This window comes from Pecten maximus, chromosome 15, assembly GCF_902652985.1.
Source record: "Pecten maximus chromosome 15, xPecMax1.1, whole genome shotgun sequence".
Taxonomy (NCBI): domain Eukaryota; kingdom Metazoa; phylum Mollusca; class Bivalvia; order Pectinida; family Pectinidae; genus Pecten; species Pecten maximus.
In genome coordinates, this window is record NC_047029.1 from 24,876,747 (window position 1) to 24,901,990 (window position 25,244).

Sequence of the window (25,244 nt, forward strand, 5' to 3'; positions counted from 1 at the left end):
TTCCGCAATGCATGCATAGTCAAATACTATTTATTGTATATTAAGAACTGAAATATGCAAAAATCGTCCAAAATTAATATTTTTATATCCAAGTACAAGTACACCATTTTTCATGTAAATTAACATTTTCTTGTATTTTCTTGCTATTATCTTATCACATCACAAGCATTTGCAAACAATCACATGTGTACCTTGTACGTTTTGAACATTCACAAAGTATCTCGATCTGGACTGGAGGGGACGCCCCCTGGATAATAGTATATGTAGGATCAAGTTCTGATGAAATACAACATAGCAGATAACGCCTGGAATGCACTCCCTGTCGAAAAAAAATTATAGTCCTTTGTGTTCATGTGGGCAATTCTTCTGTGAAGAGTACTCGAACAAGGATATTTACTAGGTTGTTAAATGAAGTAATTCCTTCTCAGTATTGTTTATTTGTACTGAAACAGCCAAATGCACTCCATAAAATCAGGATTTTTTCTTATACTTCATTACTATAGCATGCATGTAATATCTGTCAGCCACGTTTCAATATCTACTGTATAAAATGACCTCTTGTTTCCCTCTATCTATAAGCGTGAATGAGAGGGGAAAATAAACAAAACTCGAACATCATGAAGTAAAACATCATAGACAATTAGATATCATTCTGATAAAACATTGATAACCACTCACTAGCGTTTTTTGTCCTGCTAAAGTTAAATATTATAAAACAATATCAACCTATCACAACTGCAGCTACACAATCAGGTCCATACCTCGAGCTCTGTTTGCGCCAAGATTATTAAATATAAAATACCAAATGATATAAATAGCTGTAAAATCTTGGCATACCACTTGATGAATGGGGTAGTCGTTTATTATTAACAATAATATTTCATATATTTAAGAAATAATTAACGATGATTCGTGTATTGTTGCAGGATATACAACTCGGACTCGGATATTTATTAATTAAAATTGCAAAATACCCGAGTCCGATTTGTATCCTGAAACAATACACGAGTCAAAGTTTATTATTTCTATTCTACCATGTACCGTTTAGTTCTGAGATCTACCTCTTCCTAATAGAAAAACGGCAAAGAGACCCCGGGAAATGTGTCGCTACACGGCTGTTACAATTCACAAGAAACGATAAGGCGCGCGTGCTAATGAATATTCAAAAGCTAACGTCAACCCCAAGCCAGTTGACGGCAACGTTACGAGTACTTTCGGGGATGTCGGCCAGCAATTCATGTAGAAATGCTCTCCAAAGGTTGCCTCTGGAAATTGACCTTACAACATATTGTTTAGTAAAGTCTGCTCTGGGTTGATAGAAATTAACAATCTGGCAAATTTCTCCGTTGTAAAATACACGGTCTCCGAAGTTCAAACGTTTTGGCACCGCCATGTTTGTTTACAAATGCACGATTTTGGAGGGGAAAGATTGTAACAGCCGTGACTCACGAGCGTGTATTATTGACACGAGAGTGGATTACTGGCAAATAATACACGGTTTTAAACCAATCAAAACTGGCTTTGTATAGCAAACGTGGTAGAATTAGAATTAATACATAATTTTTAGAAAAGGTGAGCGAGAACTACGCCTACGCCTTTAAAGCTACGATAGTGAAAACTAACCCCTCTCTTTATGGATCATGAAGCATTTCAGGAAAAACCTTTAAAAAGGGAACCTGCGCCCGGCAGTGTGGCAAGTTGACCAGAATGGAAGCACCGGGACTCCGCTTACAATTTATACAAATGAATCAAACTTATATCAGACAACAAAATATAAATAACTAAGTCAGAATGAATAAAATTAACAATACTAATATACGAAAGAAGAGTACAAAAGAACAGTTTGAAAATTAAAATTCGCACATAAAAGGGGGAATACAGGGGTGGTTGGAAGGATGTCCTTTTTAAAATAATTCTAAAACTGAATTCTTCTAAGTCAAAACAAAATCGATTTCACCTATTTAGAAACTTTCCAAGATTGTGTCATAAACTTACAGGGATTAAGCATATAGTGGGGATAACCTTGATGTTGCAGGGGCTGGGCTGAGCCCTTGACCAATTAAAAGCTATGGATTTAGCATGGTGATCACTTAGGCCCCACAGTGGCAATAATTACCCTTGACCAATGGGGAGACAATACTTGGGCATATTATAATTACATTCATACTAACCAATTTATGTGTGAAGCTTTATTGTACAAAAATATGTCTATAAATAAACATTTGTTTGACCTCTCTTTATACATGTTAATGTATATGCACGTGGCGTGGCGATTAGTATCCATCTATGCTGATAATGATCACAATTCGAAGATGCTGAAACAATTATCTTCCAGATGTTAACTGTCATCTTATATTCTGTTATAACTTTCGATGGCATTTCTGTTACAGATGCCAATGTTTCAGAGGAGAAAGTTAATAGTAATACAGAAGTTGTGATAGTGCCTGATGAACAACTCATAGACAAAAAACAACAAAATGGTGATACAAAACAACAAAATAGCGATACAAAACAACAAAATGGAGATTCTAAACAACAAAATGGCGACAACTCCAGTTCCGGCGAGGAGAAAGAAGACGAGAAGGAAAAAGAAACACCAACCGTTGGAGCTTTTGAAATTGTACGTAGTTTTAGTTTATATTTATTTATTTATTTATTTATTTCATTTCATTTTTGCTCGCTGTCCTTCAATTAATTAACCAAAAGAACACACAACCTCCAGGATTATGAAAAAAAGTAAGTTAATTCAGTCCCAGTCATAACGTCCTACAGAGCAAGTTGCATTCCTATCTAGATTTCATAGTTTGCAATATTTTTAAAATCAAGAGTCGTGTTCTGGACAAAACGAAAGAGAGCCAATTCCGGATAGAAAGTGTTTTATTATTTCACGAGTGCACCATTTCATCGAGTATAGAATATATGACCATTCTGCTATTAATCTCTTTTTATGGAGAGCGATACTCGCTTTTAATTTTTGTGCATTTATTTATTTATAATAAAAATATTGTTGATTTCAGTTTAAATTTTCCGACAAGTGGGATAAGCTGATGATGATATTAGGCGTTATTGGTGCCACGGCGCACGGTCTCGCCCTACCTTGTCTTATCATCATATTCGGAGAGATGACGGACTCTTTCGTGGACTCGGGAAAATACGCAAACATCCTGACGGAAATATCAGCTTTTCTCGCTAGTATTGGGATCACTCGTGACCAGGCACTTAAAGCGCCTACCCTTCTGCTGTACGTCCTCTTTCCCTCTCAAATTTGGTGGTTCCAACCCAACAGTTTTGAAATAACTTTCAATATAATTATCAAAATATGCTAACTTTAATCTGAATTTTTCTTCTTCCAATACGAAACCTATTTTGTTAATATGTCGACACATTATTACAATTACTTTTTTTCGAAACCTTGTTATATTTGGTCATTGTTTCAACGCTTTTTTGTGTTTTTTCATGGTGTCGACGCTGACCGTTTTGTGATTCTGTACCTTATTTCATGTTTTGTTGCTGGGTTATATTTTGCACTTATGTTGGCCTACCATTGTGTTTTTTCTGGTTTACTTTGTAGACCTTACTTGACAGATATACAGGCAAACTACTCTACAGTCGATACTACTGTAATTCAGAAACAGGCGACCAACGACTTCCTTAAAGATATGGAAACTTTTGCAATTTATTACATCGGTGAGTTCCAAAACATGCAATTATAGTGAAGCTTCATGACGTGATTTGTTTTTTTGTTTCTCTTTTTAGAAATCACACGAGAGGACCATGGCAATTTTTAGAAAGTAGTTATTCACCACTCAGCTTAAAATAACAAATTTCGAGACAGATATTTTGAGAAATGATTAATATCTTGCATATCTGTTGAAGTTGTAATAGTGGTCTTTTCAATTCCCATGCATGTCCGAATTTATATGCAAATTATTATTTGCTGCTATTCAAAAGTTCCCCACATTCTTTGGTGTTTTCAATTCTGTATCCTTCTAGGCACTAATTGGTATTTAAAAACTACAGTACGGAAATTCTTATTGTCTTTGTGGAGTAATGAGACAGAAAAACATAAATTTAACACCATTAGTAATGAGGAAATATTGAAGTTATATGATACCGTATAAAAAGTCTGTATATTTTTCATTTACTTTAGTTTCATGAACCTTTCGACATGACCCAGTATGCTCAAATAATTTCGGTTAAATGTAAGGTAAAACTGCAAAATCCCAATTTACTGATCGAGAACTGCGATAGAAAATATATAGCTTATACTTTAAGCTGCTGAAGACAAAAATATGATCTGATAAACGTTTACATATGTCATAAGATAGATCATTTTTTCATTCAATGTAATGGTTCTGCTCTTCCAGAAATGTAACACAATAATACTTTCAGGCATTGCTGGTGGTGTTTTGTTGTGTGGGTACTTTCAAGTCGCCTTCTGGATACTTGCATCCGAAAGACAGATACACAGAATAAGGAAACTGTTTTTCCGGAACATCATGCGACAGGACATCGGATGGTTTGACACCCACGAGACAGGGGAACTCAACACCAGGCTAACTGAGTGAGTTAGCATACATGTTTTATATATTATTTCATAATATATGATAGTTTAATGAAATTCATGGGGTACGCGATATTTCCTCATCAAACATTGTCTGTTTTAATCAATATAAAAATACAATGTGTAATGGAAAAAAAACCTATGAAACTTTCTTTTCCATTGAATATTTTGCGGGATTTTTGTATGTTGAAAATCACTCTGAAATTAGTATCTTTCGACATCAATTAGTTGGTGGAAAACAGCCAACACATACATGTATCCTTAAATACGATTATGACATAAATTCATTTATTCGCCTTAGGAGTCGTTTCCCTGTAAAGGTGACTTTTTCACGCGAGGACTCTAGATCCTATGACTCGAAAACAGACTGTTGATCGACCTATAAGATAACGACTATGTTTATTGTATGTTTCGTAAAACTTGTTCCAGCGATATAAACCAGATACACGAAGGCATAGGTGACAAAGTGAGTACATTCATCCAGTGGTTCTCGTCGGCCATTTCCAGCTTCATCATCGGTTTCATATATGGGTGGCAACTCACACTCGTCATGTTGTCAGTGGCGCCACTTCTTGCTTTGGCAGCGGGAGTTATGTCCAAGGTAAATAACTCTTGTTATTTATTCATCCATTGATATTTTAACACTAATATGTAAAGTGCGGTGTACAAATTGACTGATATTTTCATTTTCTATTTTTTTTTTTTTCATTAATCTTTTGTGTTACTAGCAAATTCATGAATGAGGCACATACTCTGGAAAGGCTTTGTGTTGATCATTTCAAATGTAGACTCCAGACGTAATGCCAATGAAAAGCTGCAGTGATTAGTACGATAAACAGTTAAATTACAACATATGCTGTAATCACACCTAGACTTATGTTGCTAGTCTGTTGTTATGACGTAAACCCCCAACACTGTTGCTATGTCGTAACCCAAACAAAAAAATATTTTTGATGACAGATTTCGTCTTACACATGCATTTTTTTGGCGTTGTAACGCTTGGCTGATTTTAGACTTATGTGTCTTATCAGAACATTTTGAATATATGTACGTATCTTGAAATGCTTAGCATTCCATGACACCTGGTCTATCTACCCGTGTTTCTATTCGATGCAAATCTATATTTTATGCGTATTTTCCCCTTGTTTTCTATGTTGAGTTTGAATTTATCTGTTGATTTTTAACAGATAATGGCGTCCATGTCGACAAAAGAGTTGACTGCGTATGCTAAGGCTGGTGCAGTAGCTGAGGAGGTCCTCAGCTCCATCAGGACCGTGGTGGCATTCGGGGGTGAACGAAAAGAGTGTAAAAGGTAGATAAAATATGGCATCTTCCAAATAAGGAAGTTGATACAATAAATAGTAGCATGCGTCCTAAATATACCACATACAAGGGAGCATTTTAATACATTTAATATAATATACTGCCAAGAATTACACAGAAGTATCATTTTCAACATTTAATACTTATTATTTATACCATATTAGGAAATGTCATCAGGGTACTCTTTATGAGTTTTATGTATAACAAGTGTATTATCCTACACATATGTTTTGATATAGGAGTTCAAACAATGTATATTTGGCACATCCTATGTAAGGTTCATGGAAAGGTGAAGTCATATGATAATTAAGTGCGTAGGATCTTCCATATTTTCTTGCGATGAAAACCTGATAAAACTTACTTTTAGCTTGTTTATATTTGAAATAGTTAATATTGATTTTTCGGAAAACAATTGTCAATATCTTCTTAATTAAGACTATGTCAGATTAAACAAAACACTGCAAGGTATTTTTAAAATTCATTTATTTATCAAACTTCAGAGTGGTTCCCTTAAAAGCTAGGCTTACATTTTTCATGTACACATCGAAGAGAACATGGCTTTAAAGAAACGTCGTCCTATATAAATATAAATGTTCATGTCAAAATCAAATCAAATGATGAACACTGTATAAGATAAAGCATTGTTTCACATTAATGCTATAGTTAATCTTAATATGTCTTCTTTTAACCATCATTTGCCGATAAGAGCTGTATGCATATAATATAACTGCATATGTGTTACGGACAAACAGAAATCGCGAGTGCCTGAATCACTATGTAAAAGTGAAATATCATCTTAGGGCCTGTATAACACTCTTATCATACAATTGAAACTAAAATGAATTAATAATGACATGTTCTTCAATTTGACAGGTACAATGAACACTTAAGTGAAGCACGTGACATAGGTGTGACCAAATCTCTTGGTAACGGCTTGTCCTTTTGGGGTGACATACATGTTGATATTCCTTACCGATTGTCTCGGGTTCTGGTATGGTGCGAAGCTGACCCGAGATCAGCCAGATCTTTACACCCCTGGAAAAATACTCATTGTAAGTAGTGACTGACACAGTCCTTATAAAGTATTCTTTATACTTACTTATATATATATAGACCTATAACTATGTGTGTTAAGTACCGTGCTACCATTCACGCACGGGATTAAGATGAGCTCCATTTACTATGAAGTTAAAGTTTATGCAACGGATTATATGACCACAGTCTAATTCCCTTTCATCGCGAATCGCGATGAAATGACCTAGACACAATTAAGTTATATTTTGTAACACGAAGTACAATGTATACAGATGAGAGGTCACGAACCATTGTTAAATTTGTTAAATCTAGAACTAGGCTTTTCCGAGTGTTTCACGTCAAAAGTATCTACCCGAGTGTTGTGGTCACGTGTGTCATTTCAAAATGATATAAGATGGCGATACGAGTGGATTGCAAAAAGATGATCTTTTTGAGAAGTGAAGTTTTCAGGAGGAACAGTTTTAAAAAAGGCATATTAGGTGTCTATTCTTTTTCTCATAGCAAAAACACGTATACCCATGTGAAATGTTGAAAAAACATACTATTAAAATTCAACATCAAAACAGTCCGAATACAATATTGATGAACTAACTTTTAGTACTTTATACTTTTCAGGTATTTTTCAGCATCGTTATAGGTGCTTTTGCTCTCGGTAACGCCATGCCTAACCTACAAGCAATATCCACTGCCAGAGGTGCGGCATATATGATATACAATCTCATTGCCCTTGTAAGTTTTGGTTCATTTTTATTTTCATTGGTTTATATGTGCATGTGCTAATAGAGTTTAAGAATACAAGGGCTGGGAAAGCCTGCTTCAAATGGTGTGTTTTAAATGCAAATAATATCACACAAAAAATAACGACTTTGTTTCTTTAAAGATTCGTTAATTAATATTATAACTATAAGATAAAATTCAAATCAATAACAAATTATGTAATGTATTTTCATTTCAATTAAGCTTTACACTTTTCATCATTACAAATGTACAAATATTTCAATTAAAATGTTATCAAATGAGATATTTCATAAGAAATACTTGTGCTTTTTAGAATATGCAGGCTTATCTGACCCTGTTATCAATTATTACATTTCGTAAAATATACATATATCAATAATCATTCATGGAAAGAAACTTGTACTTCCAAATGTGATGTAATAGGAGCCCGCTATAGACAGTAGTTCAGAAGAAGGAAAGAAGCCGGGAAGTATCGAAGGTACGATAAAATTCCAGAAGGTAAAGTTCCGGTATCCAGCGCGTGAAGAGGTAGTTGTTCTCGATGGCATTGACCTTGACGTTGGCAAAGGTCAAACTGTTGCCTTGGTTGGATCTAGTGGCTGCGGAAAGAGTACTGTCGTACAGTTACTTCAAAGATTCTACGATCCACAGGAGGGACAGGTCAGTATCACCTGGTAACAGCATTCAAAGTAAGAGTACTGACATGGTCGGTAGCCTTGGGATCTGATTCGCACAGCTCCTATCGATCCCATGGGTGCAAATAAATGTCTCGTATAGATGAATCGTTCATAAAACAAATTCAGTAATCTGACTGGCTCCGTAGAAAATGGCCTACAGAAAATCTGACCAATTAGAGTTTGTTTGATAAGATGGTATATAACACAAAGAATGGCGACACATGTACGCAGCCATCTTGACATACCATTTATATTTCCAGATGAAGAATGGCTTCATTAATGAGAAGCATTTTGATTGGTCGATAAAAAAAAATATGAACATTTATGTCAAACTGGAAGTTTTTAAGCTGTTGCTCCCACAGGTCAAACGAGTGATTCCTAGATAATACTTTGTGGAAGATGACGATTGAGTACATAATTCCAATCTTACGACCAGTATAAACCTATATAATTCAAAATAAACAACATGTAGACAGAATATCTGAGAAACAAACCGGTCTAGTAAATATGCAATAAATTCTCAAAACTTTTATCTTAAAAATAGACTACTTTGATCATTTGTAATTACCGCAATGTTGTACCACGTAGTGCATGGTTTGTACTATACAAACTGCAAGGAGGCTAAATGGTCATATATCACGTGAATTGTGCAAATTGTTAAAAAAAAAATGAATAAAGTTTACATTGAAGAAATTTCGCTCTGTCAAACTTGTTCAAAATACGGTATACTCGGTCTGCAACCAATTTACATTGACAGTCTCGAAAAAAGTAATGAAATCCTTGATAAGTTTTTAGCCCACCATCATCAGATGGTGGGCTATTCAAATCGCCCTGCGTCCGTGGTCCGTCGTCCGTCCGTCCCTCCGTCCGTCCGTAAACAATTCTTGTTATCGCTAATCCTCAGAAACTACTGAAGGGGTCTTTCTCAAATTTCATATGTGGGTTCCCCTTGGTGCCTAGTTATGCATATTGCATTTTGAGACCAATCGGAAAACAACATGGCCGACAGGCAGCCATCTTGGATTTTGACAATTGAAGTTTGTTATCGCTATTTCTGAGAAAGTACTGAAGGGATCTTTCTCAAATTTCATATGTAGGCTCCACTTGGTGCCTAGTTATGCATATTGCATTTTGAGACCAATCGGAAAACAACATGGCCGACAGGCAGCCATCTTGGATTTTGACAATTGAAGTTTGTTATCGCTATTTCTGAGAAAGTACTGAAGGGATCTTTCTCAAATTTCATATGTAGGCTCCCCTTGGTGCCTAGTTATGCATATTACATTTTGAGACCAATCGGAAAACAACATGGCCGACAGGCAGCCATCTTGGATTTTGATAATTGAAGTTTGTTATCGCTATTTCTGAGAAAGTACTAAAGGGATCTTTCTCAAATTTCATATGTAGGCTCCCCTTGGTGCCTAGTTATGCATATTACATTTTGAGACCAATCGGAAAACAACATGGCCGATAGGCAGCCATCTTGGATTTTGATAATTGAAGTTTGTTATCGCTATTTCTGAGAAAGTACTAAAGGGATCTTTCTCAAATTCCATATGTAGGCTCCCCTTGGTGCCTAGTTATGCATATTACATTTTGAGACCAATCGGAAAACAACATGGCCGATAGGCAGCCATCTTGGATTTTGATAATTGAAGTTTGTTATCGCTCTTTCTGAGAAAGTACTGAAGGGATCTTTCTCAAATTTCATAGGTAGGTTCCCCTTGGTGCCTAGTTATGCATATTACATTTTGAGACCAATCGGAAAACAACATGGCCGATAGGCAGCCATCTTGGATTTTGATAATTGAAGTTTGTTATCGCTATTTCTGAGAAAGTACTGAAGGGATCTTTCTCAAATTCCATATGTAGGCTCCCCTTGGTGCCTAGTTATGCATATTACATTTTGAGACCAATCGGAAAACAACATGGCCGATAGGCAGCCATCTTGGATTTTGATAATTGAAGTTTGTTATCGCTCTTTCTGAGAAAGTACTGAAGGGATCTTTCTCAAATTTCATATGTAGGTTCCCCTTGGTGCCTAGTTATGCATATTACATTTTGAGACCAATCGGAAAACAACCTGGCCGACAGGCAGCCATCTTGGATTTTGATGATTGAAGTTTGTTATCGCTATTTCTGAGAAAGTACTAAAGGGATCTTTCTCAAATTTCATATGTAGGCTCCCCTTGGTGCCTAGTTATGCATATTGCATTTTGAGACCTATCAGAAAACAACATGGCCGACAGGCAGCCATCTTGGATTTTGACAATTGAAGTTTGTTATCGCTATTTCTGAGAAAGTACTAAAGGGATCTTTCTCAAATTCCATATGTAGGCTCCCCTTGGTGCCTAGTTATGCATATTACATTTTGAGACCAATCGGAAAACAACATGGCCGATAGGCAGCCATCTTGGATTTTGATAATTAGCCCACCATCATCAGATGGTGGGCTATTCAAATCGCCCTGCGTCCGTGGTCCGTCGTCCGTCCGTCCGTCCGTCCCTCCGTCCGTCCCTCCGTCCGTCCCTCCGTCCGTAAACAATTCTTGTTATCGCTATTTCTCAGAAAGTACTGAAGGGATCTTTCTCAAATTTCATATAAAGGTTCCCCTTGGTGCCTAGTTATGCATATTGCGTTTTGAGACCAATCGGAAAACAACATGGCCGACAGGCAGCCATCTTGGATTTTGACAATTGAAGTTTGTTATCGCTATTTCTGAGAAAGTACTGAAGGGATCTTTCTCAAATTTCATATGTAGGTTCCCCTTGGTGCCTAGTTATGCATATTGCGTTTTGAGACCAATCGGAAAACAACATCGCCGACAGGCAGCCATCTTGGATTTTGACAATTGAAGATTGTTATCGCTATTTCTGAGAAAGTACTGAAGGGATCTTTCTCAAATTTCATATGTAGGTTCCCCTCGGTGCCTGGTTATGCATATTGCATTTTGAGACCAATCTGAAAATAACATGGCCGACAGGCAGCCATCTTGGATTTTGACAATTGAAGTTTGTTATCGCTATTTCTGAGAAAGTACTGAAGGGATCTTTCTCAAATTTCATATGTAGGTTCCTCTTGGTGCCTCTTTATGCATATTGCGTTTTGAGACCAATTGGAAAACAACATGGCCGACAGGCAGCCATCTTGGATTTGACAATTGAAGTTTGTTATCACTATTTCTGAGAAAGTTTTTAAGGGATCTTTCTCAAATTTCATATGTAAGTTTCCCTTGGTGCCTAGTTATGCATATTGCGTTTTGAGACCAATCTGAAAACAACATGGCCGACAGGCAGCCATCTTGGATTTTGACAACTGAAGTTTGTTATCGCTATTTCTGAGAAAGTACTGAAGGGATCTTTCTCAAATTTCATATGGAGGTTCCCCTTGGTGCCTCATTATGCTTATTGCATTTTGAGATCAATTGGAAAACAATATGGCAGACAGACCGCCATCTTGGATTTTGACAATTTAAGTTTGTTATCTCTATTTCTCAAAGTACTGAAGGGATCTTTCTCAAATTTCATATGTAGGTTCCCCTTGGTCCCTTGTATTGCATTTTTGGACCAGTCTGTCCTGAAAACAACCTGGCAAACAAACAGCCATTATCGTTAAATCTCAAATTTCTTATATAGCTAGGATTCCCTTGTTTGAAAAGTACTGGAGGGATATCTCAATTTGCACAGATTAGTAAAAGGAAGGGAAAAATAGAGAGAAGATCAATCTGACATAGAACCTATAAAGATCATTCAATGGTGGGCGCCAAGATCCCTCTGGGATCTCTTGTTGAAGTTTGTTATCGCTCTTTCTGAGAAAGTACTGAAGGGATCTTTCTCAAATTTCATAGGTAGGTTCCCCTTGGTGCCTAGTTATGCATATTACATTTTGAGACCAATCGGAAAACAACATGGCCGACAGGCAGCCATCTTGGATTTTGATAATTGAAGTTTGTTATCGCTATTTCTGAGAAAGGACTAAAGGGATCTTTCTCAAATTTCATATGTAGGCTTCCCTTGGTGCCTAGTTATGCATATTACATTTTGAGACCAATCGGAAAACAACATGGCCGATAGGCAGCCATCTTGGATTTTGATAATTGAAGTTTGTTATCGCTATTTCTGAGAAAGTACTGAAGGGATCTTTCTCAAATTCCATATGTAGGCTCCCCTTGGTGCCTAGTTATGCATATTACATTTTGAGACCAATCGGAAAACAACATGGCCGATAGGCAGCCATCTTGGATTTTGATAATTGAAGTTTGTTATCGCTCTTTCTGAGAAAGTACTGAAGGGATCTTTCTCAAATTTCATATGTAGGTTCCCCTTGGTGCCTAGTTATGCATATTACATTTTGAGACCAATCGGAAAACAACCTGGCCGACAGGCAGCCATCTTGGATTTTGATAATTGAAGTTTGTTATCGCTATTTCTGAGAAAGTACTAAAGGGATCTTTCTCAAATTTCATATGTAGGCTCCCCTTGGTGCCTAGTTATGCATATTGCATTTTGAGACCTATCAGAAAACAACATGGCCGACAGGCAGCCATCTTGGATTTTGACAATTGAAGTTTGTTATCGCTATTTCTGAGAAAGTACTAGAGGGATCTTTCTCAAATTTTTAGCCCACCATCATCAGATGGTGGGCTGTTCAAATCGCCCTGCGTCCGTGGTCCGTCGTCCGTCCGTCCGTCCGTCCGTCCGTCCGTCCCTCCGTCCGTAAACAATTCTTGTTATCGCTATTTCTCAGAAAGTACTGAAGGGATCTTTCTCAAATTTCATTTGTAGGTTCCCCTTGGTGCCTAGTTATGCATATTGCGTTTTGAGACCAATCTGAAAACAACATGGCCGACAGGCAGCCATCTTGGATTTTGACAATTGATGTTTGTTATCGCTATTTCTGAGAAAGTACTGAAGGGATCTTTCTCAAATTTCATAAGTAGGTTCCCCTTGGTGCCTAGTTATGCATATTGCGTTTTGAGACCAATCTGAAATCAACATGGCCGACAGGCAGCCATCTTGGATTTTGACAATTGAAGTTTGTTATCGCTATTTCTGAGAAAGTACTGAAGGGATCTTTCTCAAATTTCATATGTATGTTCCCCTTGGTGCCTAGTTATGCATATTACGTTTTGAGACCAATCTGAAATCAACATGGCCGACAGGCAGCCATCTTGGATTTTGACAATTTAAGTTTGTTATCGCTATTTCTGAGAAAGTACTGAAGGGATCTTTCTCAAATTTCATATGTAGGTTCCCCTTGGTGCCTAGTTATGCATATTGCGTTTTGAGACCAATCTGAAATCAACATGGCCGACAGGCATCCATCTTGGAATTTCACAATTGAAGTTTGTTATTGCTATTTCTGAGAAAGTGCTGAAGGGATCTTTCTCAAATTTCATATGTAGGTTCCCCTTGGTGCCTTGTTATGCATATTGCGATTTAAGACCAATCAGAAAACAACATGGCCGACAGGCAGCCATCTTGGATTTTGACAATTGAAGTTTGTTATCACTATTTCTGAGAAAGTACTGAATGGATCTTTCTGAAATTTCATATGTAAGTTTTCCTTGGTGCCTAGTTATGCATATTGCGTTTTGAGACCAATCAGAAAACAACATGGCCGACAGGCAGCCATCTTGGATTTTGACAATTGAAGTTTGTTATCACGATTTCTGAGAAAGTGTTTAAGGGATCTTTCTTAAATTTCACATGCAAGTTTCTCTTGGTGCCTAGTTATGCATATTGCGTTTTGAGACCAATCAGAAAACAACATGGCTGACAGGCAGCCATCTTGGATTTTGACAATTTCAGTTTGTTATCACTATTTCTGAGAAAGTACTGAATGGATCTTTCTGAAATTTCATACGTAGGTTTCCCTTGGTGCCTAGTTATGCATATTGCGTTTTGAGACCAATCAGAAAACAACATGGCCGACAGGCAGCCATCTTGGATTTTGACAATTGAAGTTTGTTATCACTATTTCTGAGAAAGTACTGAATGGATCTTTCTGAAATTTCATACGTAGGTTTCCCTTGGTGCCTTGTTATGCATATTGCGTTTTGAGACCAATCAGAAAACAACATGGCCGACAGGCAGGCATCTTGGACTTTGACAATTGAAGTTTGTTATCACTATTTCTGAGAAAGTACTGAATGGATCTTTCTCAAATTTCATATGTAAGTTTCCCTTGGTGCCTTGTTATGCATATTGCGTTTTGAGACCAATCAGAAAACAACATGGCTGACAGGCAGCCATCTTGGATTTTGACAATTGAAGTTTGTTATCACTATTTCTGAGAAAGTACTGAATGGATCTTTCTCAAATTTCATATGTAAGTTTCCCTTGGTGCCTAGTTATGCATATTGCATTTTGAGACCAATCTGAAAATAACATGGCCGACAGGCAGCCATCTTGGATTTTGACAATTGAAGTTTGTTATCGCTATTTCTGAGAAAGTACTGAATGGATCTTTCTCAAAGTTCATATGGAGGTTCCCCTTGGTGCCTCATTATGCTTATTGTATTTTGAGATCAATTGGAAAACAACATGGCCGACAGACCGCCATCTTGGATTTTGACAATTGAAGTTTGTTATCTCTATTTCTCAAAGTACTGAATGGATCTTTCTCAAATTTCATAAGTAGGTTCCCCTTGGTACCTTGTGTCCTGAAAACAACCTGGCAAACAAACAGCCATTATCGTTTAATCTCAAATTTCTTATATAGCTAGGATTCCCTTGTGTGAAAAGTACTGGAGGGATGTCTCAATTTGCACAGATTAGTAAAATGAAGGGAAAAGTAGAGAAAAGATCAATCTGACATGGTACCTATGAAGATCATTCAATGGTGGGCGCCAAGATCCCTCTGGGATCTCTTGTTTCTTCTTCTTCTTCTTCTTCTTAGACGTCATTTTGAAATATACATACACTATTCATTGTTCATTCTTTGGGAAATTTTTACCAAAATGATCTTACATTATATTTGCATTAGCATTCGATTTCATGAACTTTTAATCAGTTTATTATAAACACAAATTTATAATTGGGCAACAGGGACATTTTCGACTGCTCATAGCGATAATTACATGTTGTTTCCATAGGAAATTCTAATAAAGTTACTGAGACATCAATCTATTTGAAATCCGAATCTAGACCCGCACCGTGATGAGTTTGTCATTAGTTTACTTTCTATTCCACTTATTTTCCTGTTTGTTAATGAAGTTTACATATTATTTTCTTTCTGTTATAGATCATGATAGATGACGTCGATATTAAGGAACTGAATTTAAAATGGCTCCGACAACATATTGGAATCGTAAGCCAGGAACCGATACTTTTCGCTACCACCATAGCGGAAAATATTCGATACGGACGGGAAGGCGTTACCGATCGCGAGATCGAGGATGCAGCCAAAATGGCTAACGCTCACAATTTCATCATGGATCTTCCAGAAGTAAATTAATTGAAGACATTTATCTTCCGCATTGTCTTTTTAATCAGAAGTGTTAAGATACACGTGGCAGTTTCGCGTATAATACAATATCATGTTTCATGCTAACCGTCATTCTTAAATAGAGATAATATTTTTCTTATGTGCAATCGTCCAGAAAATGATATAAATGTAGATTATCAAATGGTGAATACGTTTCCTGAGGTGGTGATTTTGTATCGATGAAGAATGATGCCAATATATACAGTTTGATTATTTCGCTATCGAAGTAGTTCGATATGTTGTGTTTGCGTAAGTGTTGAGTACATATCGTATTGGTTAATTGCAATCTAACGTCACTCGAAAAAACCCAGTATATAGTATATCGTATCTTTAGCATATATGATTATGTGTTTCAGAAATACAGTACATTGGTTGGGGAGCGAGGAGCACAGCTAAGCGGAGGTCAGAAACAAAGGGTGGCTATCGCACGTGCTTTGGTCAGAGATCCACGCATTCTTTTACTAGACGAAGCCACGTCGGCCCTCGATACTGAGAGCGAGGCCGTTGTTCAGGAGGCTCTCGATAAGGTACTGGCGTTATGTAAAATAAACTTTGTTCCAACGGAATTATTTGAAATTATCTTTTATCATTTAGTTTGTCAAGTGGATTTAAGTTGGAAAATACAGGCATATATATTTTCACTAGCGTAAATGTAAAAAATAATTTTTAAATATATAGTAAATACAACTGGAGAAGAGGTTTAAAATGCATTTTCTAATATGGGAGCCATGTCATGACCAGGGAAGTTTCAGGATAATTCCAGGCAACATTGTTTCATCTATGGAAACTTCATAACAATATATCTCTTTGTAAGTTATTATATACTCTGTCCCATGGGTATGTTTTGTCCTAGGCTCGTGCTGGCAGAACCACTCTAGTCATTGCTCACAGACTATCAACTATCAAAACAGCAGACAGTATCGCTGGCTTCAAAAATGGCGTCGTAGCGGAGAGAGGTACCCATGATCAGTTAATGCAGAAAGACGGTGTTTACAGCAAACTTGTAAAGTTACAGGTATGATTTTCTGATTTTCTAACTATTTCTTCAAAATATAAACAAAAACAAATTAATATATGCATATAAACGATTTTGGAAATACGTTTCGATAAGTATTCTTCAATTCCTTGCAGGGGAAAGTACATTAAATGTAAGGAAATGACCATACTGTTTATATGTGTTCCACTTGTATTGTTAAGTATGGGTCTGTGACGTATTTCTGTCACGTGAGTGTTATATTATGTATGGTCATCTGAAGATTTGTGAAATATATTTTTCGTTTTTCTTTTATTGATTGAATGAACCGTATACCTTACCACAGTCGTCAAATAGATAAATCGATGAAGCTCAGTTTATTTAGTCCACTCATCAAAAATTGTTATTCCATCTTAATCGAAGTAATATGTAAATATATATAATGTTTACTGTGATGGGAAGGTCTTATAGGCAGAATGATAATGACATTTTGATTGTTGAAAATCTATCGAAAGCGATTCCCTATAATGTACACGTAAATGTCCGTCGTCCGTATACTACCTTCTTTCTTCGTTTAAGAATTTGTTTGACAATATCATCTTTATAATGAATTTCTTGTTTACCTTACAGACAAAGAGCTCAGAAAAAGGTAATGTAGGTTGATAACACATCCTCTATATACTGTGTTGGGTACCTTGGGTAAAATTTTCAAATTAAAAATACATACTTCTAAATTGTATGTGATATTGTGAAACATTTGTTGAAATTCATGAATCAATTTTGGTTTTGGATTAGACAAATTTGATTTGCTAGCGCATGAAGTCAGAGATTTTTCACACAAAGTATTTGAATATCTTCTTTATTATCTTCTTTATATTGTAATAGGAAACTTTGTATTGTATTTGGATAAACTCGGGTAATGAATGTTATTAATAACGTAACTCAGGTAACAACCTATCAGAGAAGAAAGCTCAAGAACACAAAGTACAGCATAAAATAGGGGGAATCGACGCCGATGACGACAAAGATACTGATGAGGAAAAGGCAAGTTATATACTGTGTCACATGAAATTTTCGTTGTGTATAATTTTTTGTGGTTTTCATTCTCGATATGGATCCAGGAAAATAAATAAATAAATAAAACTCACATGCTACAATGTACTAGTATAAAGATTGTTGATATAAGGAGACTAAAAGAGTTTGTACGACGAATATCTCTAAATAAGTTAAGACCACGGCAGTTTTTCATGCTGTACAGTACTGATTACAGGAAGATAGAACAATACTACTATTGCACTTGAATCTAAATATCACTAACTATACCGCACTAAAACGTGGATATGAGTGAATTTAAAGGAAACAAACATTTGGGCTTTAACTATCATGTGTTTTTTAATATTTGTAAAAAGTTTGATAAAACAAATATATGGAATTTTCCTTTGTGTTTGTGTGTGCATGTTTTGTTGTTGTTGTTTTTTTGTTTCTTTTTTGTTGTTTTTTGTTTATTATTCGATAGGGAACAATCGGATGCTTTATTGTAGGTTTGCTTGTTTTTCAATCAGAAAATTTCCTATTCTGTCATGCTGGATTCCATTAAATCTGTGTTGCAGTTGTTTTCACGTCTATGCATTTTGTACAAATATAAACAAATATCAGATACGTTTTCCCCGAGAATACCATAAAGTGAATGCCTTAAACATAAAAAAATTCAACAATCCTTATAAATCATAGTGAAATTCTTCTTTTTTTTTTAATCTTTGCAGAAGAAAGAAGAAAACAAGGGGTCGTTTAGAAGGATCATGCGTTTGAATGCCCCTGAATGGCACTTCATACTGATTGGTTGTATTGGAAGCATCATGTTTGGGGCTGTACAACCGGCTTTTGCTATCATATTCGCTAGTATTCTCGATGTAAGTTTCTTTGGACTTTTTTTTAGCATATACATAAAACTGTACAATTAAAAGTTGTTTTTCTATAGTATTTCAATACTGGTAATGAACAAACGATTTTTTTATTGCTATTTCTTATTTCTGATGCCGGTTTATAGATCTTTAATGTTATGCTTGAAAATTATATCGTTGAAACAAATCGTGTGTAGATATTTGTATGGTATACGTTCCACTGTGAACACGTAAAAATTAATATTGTTTCGTACTTTAATGTATGTAAATAGATATTCAAATCAGATTTGAATAATAGAAAATAGAAAACGTAATTTAAACGCATCTCGATTGGGTATTTTTTTTTTTTTTTTTTTTACCTACTTGTTCTTACTATTTTCGGTCTCCTTATAATTTCCACATCGACTTGTCAGAGTTTTCTTGTGGACTGCTTGTCGGATAGAAATAAAATGCCTAATGTGTTATGACGTATTTCAAAATTGACTGACATTCCCTGATCTCCGATTGTCAAATCTTAAATACTGAATTGTTAAATTACTCAACTCTGGATTTGATTTTAATCCGTATTTACCAAAGATGATTTCATTTCAATTCCTGATTATTTTTATCTATTTTCCTGATTTGATTGTAGGCATTCGCGTCATCAGATGAGAATTACCAGAAACAAGAAATCAATAGATTCGTCATCATTTTGGCAGCGATTGCAGTGGGCAGTTTGATTGCTCTTACACTCCAAGTAAGTTTCTATCTACTAAATTTAATATTCAACATATAAAATACACGTAAAGCCATTAACTGTAAATGTACACATTGAAGCGGTAATCTTATTTTCGCGCCTTCCGTACTAGAAGCATTACGCTAAATTATTATCGCGCTAATTGCACTTTCTATATACATTTTGTACAATGTACTGTTTATAATAATTTTGACGCTCCAATTCATCAATTTGTCAATCTGTTAAAATTCAGAAATGCGCTAAAATCTAAGTACGCCAAACAAAGCACACTTACAGTATCTTAACATTTTAATTACAATACAAATGTAAATCATGTTACAAAGACGGTTCTTCTGCTTAGGAAAACTTTGACCAATTTGACCACTGTTACTGTTAATTTTACAGGGATATATGTTTGGCAAATCTGGCGAAATATTAACTATGAGAATAAGAAGTTTGAGCTTCAAAGCCATGCTGAGACAGGTATGTATTATATTTATATGCAAATCACTGCAAATTAATACAAGACAATGGATGGACGCAAGAAAGCTCTCCCTCTATACCAATTTCTATATAATCACATTGAAAATTGAAATGGTTTACTAATCATGGTGTCACTGTTAATATGTTGGATTGTATACATGTAAATATGTGTCTTTACATTATACAACGGACACTTAACAAGAAGAGTACAGTATCCATTTTCTAAACAAGTTCAACTTTGATTAAGTCCTTGTTGACAATTCTCCTATCCTACATGTAGGGGTGTTCATGAATCCTCTATAAAATCCCTTCCTTTTCTTTCTTTTTTGCTTCCTCTTTCAATTTCTTTCCTTTTTCCTTGCATATTTTGCTCTAGTGAACCGTTTCTCATACGGACATTTGAGAAATATCAAGAATGTAACCTACCTTACAGACCGAGGTTAATCTAGATTAACCATGAGGGATTTGTACATTAATATAACCGACTGTTATCCAGTAAATTCACCCGTGTAATATTTTTACACGCGCGTGACATATATGGACATCGGAGCGTTTTCCATTAGCTGCGCCAGTCAGAAATTAATTGTCATACATGTAATATGGACATTCACATTACGTCATGAATTGACTGTGACGTCATAGTATAGACATTCACATTACGTCATTAATTGAAACAATACACAACAAAATGGCTGTCTCAACATTAAGCCTCAAAATCTGTCTGTCAAAACGTTTCATAACAAATGGTATGAAATGAGACTCATTTAAGATCATGGCCCGGTTGTTCAAAAGGTGATTAGGCTAATCACGGTTTAACAACAATTTAAAATCCTGATGAAATAATTTCTGGTAAAAAAAATTTAACAAAGTTTCATAAAACGATAACACTCGTCAGTCTCTTCCTACTTGAATATTTTAAGGAATACACATACTCAGGTTTTGAATAAACGGAGAAATGAGATTTTCACTAATCAAGTGATTAAGCTATCACCCTTTGAACAACTGGGCCCATATATACACTGTATATATATATATATACACACACAAATTTATATGCTTACACACAGTATAAGTATGCGTTATTGTCCGTAGGATTTACTTTAAATAACAAAGTTCAACCAATTTTATCAGAGCTGGTTCTTTGTTACTATTTGATGAATATTTTCTTTTTCAATATTCCTGAGGTCATAACAACATTGACTTTTGGACATATTCCATGAGTCACGTTAAATACATTTATTGATGATACAGTTCGATTGCATTGAAATCGTTTGACGACGCGCATGACCAGTGTTTGCATTGATAAGAGTACTAGGGGATATATACAAGGGGTAATAAATTTATTGAAATGCAACGCGGCGACCCCCGAGTGTGCCAGCTACCATATCATTATAAGGATAAGTAAATAAATCGTGTGCTCATTTAAAACTGTGAGACCTTCATTTAGGGATGCTGACTGGGCGCAGAAGTTACAGATTCCACGGAAATCTCTTGTTGGGGTAGAGGTAGGGGTGGCATAGAGAGAGTATTGAACGCATGTTTGAGCGTTACTAAATATGTTCCACTTTTTACAACAAATATCGTCGTGTGTATTTTATTAAGTTTAATGACTGTAGAACCTTAAAACAAAACAATATATATCGACTGAAGTTAACCTCATCCATGCAAATGGTTACCTAAAATTACACAAAAGACAAATTTGATGCCTCCATCACAAAGTGGTCTTCGTTATATGCATGTGGTGTAACATTTCTTTTCGTTTGTCAACATTTTGATTAAAAGGTTGTAATCTTTTTATTTTTATCTATAGTATGCTGATATTTATCGAAAAGTTTCCATTGAAATCACTCAATTCCTGTCAAAATATAATACTTTTAGATATGTTTTGAACTTTTGATTTAAAGGTAATGTTAGCTCCGTTTACGTTCACTGTATCCAGAATATCAAAACTTAAAAATTAAAAGTTAAGGGTATAATTGTGGTATTTATGATATGTCTGATTCTAGTATTAGATTTTAGCTCAGAATTAGGCTGGGGGTCAGACTATTGGCTAATCGGAAAAGGACATACATGTTTCGCAAGCATTTTCTATACATTGAGCATGTTGCATCGTTTAAGAGTATATGCAGTTTTGATGTACAGTTTAATCAGAGCACTATCAACCCTGTCATTCTGACATATTGTAGGAAATAGCGTACTTCGACGACCATAAAAACAACACAGGAGCATTAACTACCAGACTTGCCACCGAAGCATCTGATGTCAAGGGCGTAAGTAGTTTTCATTTCCTTAAATCAATCGATCACATAACTGGTCAGATCTATCATACAATAACACTTGTAAAAACAATAGTTTCGTCATTAGATTATGACGTCATCAGTTATACAGAAACTTAACGTAAAACTTCGCTTATTTTGTCATAGTTATGATGTGTGTGATGAGTAGAATCTTACACTCTTGGCACTGCAATTCAAATAGGGATTGAACGGTGTTTTTTTTATTGCGTTTACGGGGATATGAACGCAATGGGATACAGACAAATTCTATATAGCGCGTTAGCTTACCTGGTGGAGGAGTAAAATATTCTCTCAACCCGCAATATTTAGTATATTTTTTGACAAAACACTCACTTTACATCAGCTTTTTTGTACAGAGATCATCGGTAACAGGAGAAAACGCTAAGATTGCGTTGATCAGTCTTTTGAAAATGGCGCCGTCTAGTTGACATTCTGGTAACGTCACAAAGAGACGACGTCATGATTATGTTACCGATTCCCGCGCTTATTAATCCACTGAGCCTTATTTCACTGCTTTACGCTAATTTCAACGCAGTCAGAGTTTACTAAGCTGAATAAGGGAGAGATGTAAATATATTTATAAAACACGTTGATATATATACAGTTGTTGATTTCATCATGAACCTTTGTAATTGTTGAACTTGATAATAAATTTGATGCTGAAACATTGTCATGTCCACTATTTATCTGATGTTAGAAATCTCCTTCAAACATATTTGGCATTGGGTGAGAAATTATCTTCTGAAAATGTATTTCGTTTCGTTTTCATTCCTTTAAGTAATTACATTTAATGGATGTAATAATCTTCTACCAAAGTCATTAATTTTTTTTTTTTTTCAATTTCCAGGCATCGGGTGCCAGGATGGGCAAGCTCCTGGAAAATATAGCCAACATGGGAACGGCCATAATTATATCATTTATATATGGCTGGCAGCTTACCTTGGTCATCATAGCGTTCATTCCGATCATAGCTGCAGGGGGTGCTCTGGAGTTTCAGCTCCTCTCAGGAGTCGCAGGAAAGAACAAGGAGGCACTAGAGGGCGCTGGCAAGGTAGCATCGGAGGGTATAGGGAATATTCGAACGGTTGCAGCGTTGACGAAGGAGGACGCATTTTTCCGGCTGTACACCGAAAGCTTGAAGGCACCATACAAGGCCTCGAAGAGAAAAGCTCATTTAATAGGGATGGCTTTTTCGTTTTCACAATCTGTGGTTTACTTCTTGCACGCAGCGGCGTTTTACTATGGCGCCTATCTCGTTAGAGAGGGAGAAATGGACTTCGATGACGTCTTCAAGTAAGTCGTAAAAAACACAACCGGTAAAACCCGAATACTATCGACTACATCCGTGATTATCTAAAGTGTATGCATTCCCTGCATCGTATAACCTAAGTTTTAAAAAATGGCTTATGAATTAGGTTCCAAGACAATCTTGAAAAAAATTGAATCACACCGTTTAAACATTAGTTCTATTAATCAATAGGCCTACGTGTATTTAGTATCGGTGACACTTGCCATAACATTGTGTAAAAACTTCTATCTCTTCACTTTCATATATTGTGATGTACTACCCAAAATCTGTTAATTAAGCCGTCGATTCTTTTTAATTTTCAGAGTATTTGCTGCTATCGTGTTCGGTGCCATGGCCATGGGAAATGCCAGCGCCTTTGCGCCTGATGCATCCAAAGCGCAAGTAGCAGCCGGACATATCTTTACCTTACTGGACAGAGTTCCTAGCATAGATTCCGAATCGGACGACGGCGTAAAACCGAACGATGTTAGTGAACATAATGTCAATGTCTGATTCGCTTATCAACCATACTTTCCAAGCGTATTTTAATTCTAATGTCTGGTGTCGTCTTTGAAGCAGGTGTATCTCAGATTTGCTTATAGACCCTTGAAAAGGTACCAAAAAAAAAAAATAATAATAATAAGATCGTGTGTTGTGAAAGTTTAATATTTATAGTTCCATCGCCGCCACTCACCATTAATCTTAAGATCTGATGAGGTTAAGACACTAAATTACTGTAAACCTACTCATTCGCGACGCTTTAATTTCGCGTTTAAGTGCCTAACGATTTCTTCGTGGCGCTTTAGTTTCGCCTTTTTCAGTCATGAATCCCCTACTATAAATGTAATTGAAACTATTTTACGCGATAATTCATCGCACTTGAAAATTTTCGGTTTACAGAAGTTGTTTTTTGTTGTTTTTTTTTTCACTTTGTGATCATTTACACTGAATAGGTACTTATTTCCACACACATTTTTCTGACGTTTTACTTTTTTGTCCAATGAGTAGAATAAGGTCATATGTTCTGGAAGGGTAAGTGTCTTCTCTTCCATTGACGACAATAGATATACAAATCTAGGTCAAATCCGTGTTATGTCACAAAATGTAACTAGGCTGGTTACTGTTCAAAGCTGCCTTCCTGAGTAATAGATAAATAAATGATTTGGTACTAATATGTATGTACAAAAGATATATACTTGCCCTTTTAATTTTCAGGAACACTTCACCAGCAAGGTAACATTTAAAAATGTTCAATTTCGGTACCCCACACGACCAGATATCCAGGTGTTACAGGGCCTCAACCTGTCGGTAGAACCAGGCCAAACATTGGCCCTGGTAGGGACTAGCGGTTGTGGCAAGAGTACCACAGTCCAACTCATAGAGCGGTTCTACGACCCTGAAGATGGATCTGTGGTAAGTTCGTGTTCCATGGAGGTGTTTTAACATCAAGTCATATAGGCAGTTCTGTAACATTAATATAGGAATGTTTGTTGGTTTATATTTATAACAACTATGTATGTATATTGCTAATCATTTAATGAAAAACAAATGGTGCCTTGATGAATACATATATAATGCATAAATATAGCAAAATAGTCCCTGCTTTCTATATGTCTTAAGAAGAGTTCACACTCCGATAATTGTATATGAAACGAAATGGGAAATACGAAATCGTAATTCTGAAACAAGATCAATAGAACGATATCAATCATAAAAAAATATAAGTACAAGAAGCATAAGACCTGGCGCTCTGGGAGAATAA

The 25,244-nt window shown here is 35.9% G+C and overlaps 1 protein-coding gene across 1 annotated transcript in view; it reads left to right on the forward strand.

Moving 5' to 3' along the window:
* The window catches only part of LOC117343990 (ATP-dependent translocase ABCB1-like), a 37,745-nt gene that overhangs the window by 10,216 nt on the left and 2,285 nt on the right, over positions 1-25,244 (forward strand). The window contains 22 exon segments of the mRNA XM_033906582.1: positions 2,391-2,620; positions 3,018-3,241; positions 3,572-3,687; positions 4,393-4,564; positions 4,994-5,165; positions 5,752-5,876; positions 6,761-6,827; positions 6,829-6,939; positions 7,538-7,651; positions 8,084-8,320; positions 15,583-15,786; positions 16,182-16,352; positions 16,679-16,840; positions 17,429-17,447; positions 17,745-17,842; positions 18,562-18,708; positions 19,331-19,435; positions 19,820-19,897; positions 22,084-22,167; positions 23,042-23,487; positions 23,806-23,968; positions 24,698-24,895. Of these exon segments, the coding sequence (XP_033762473.1) occupies positions 2,391-2,620; positions 3,018-3,241; positions 3,572-3,687; positions 4,393-4,564; positions 4,994-5,165; positions 5,752-5,876; positions 6,761-6,827; positions 6,829-6,939; positions 7,538-7,651; positions 8,084-8,320; positions 15,583-15,786; positions 16,182-16,352; positions 16,679-16,840; positions 17,429-17,447; positions 17,745-17,842; positions 18,562-18,708; positions 19,331-19,435; positions 19,820-19,897; positions 22,084-22,167; positions 23,042-23,487; positions 23,806-23,968; positions 24,698-24,895 (3,443 nt within the window).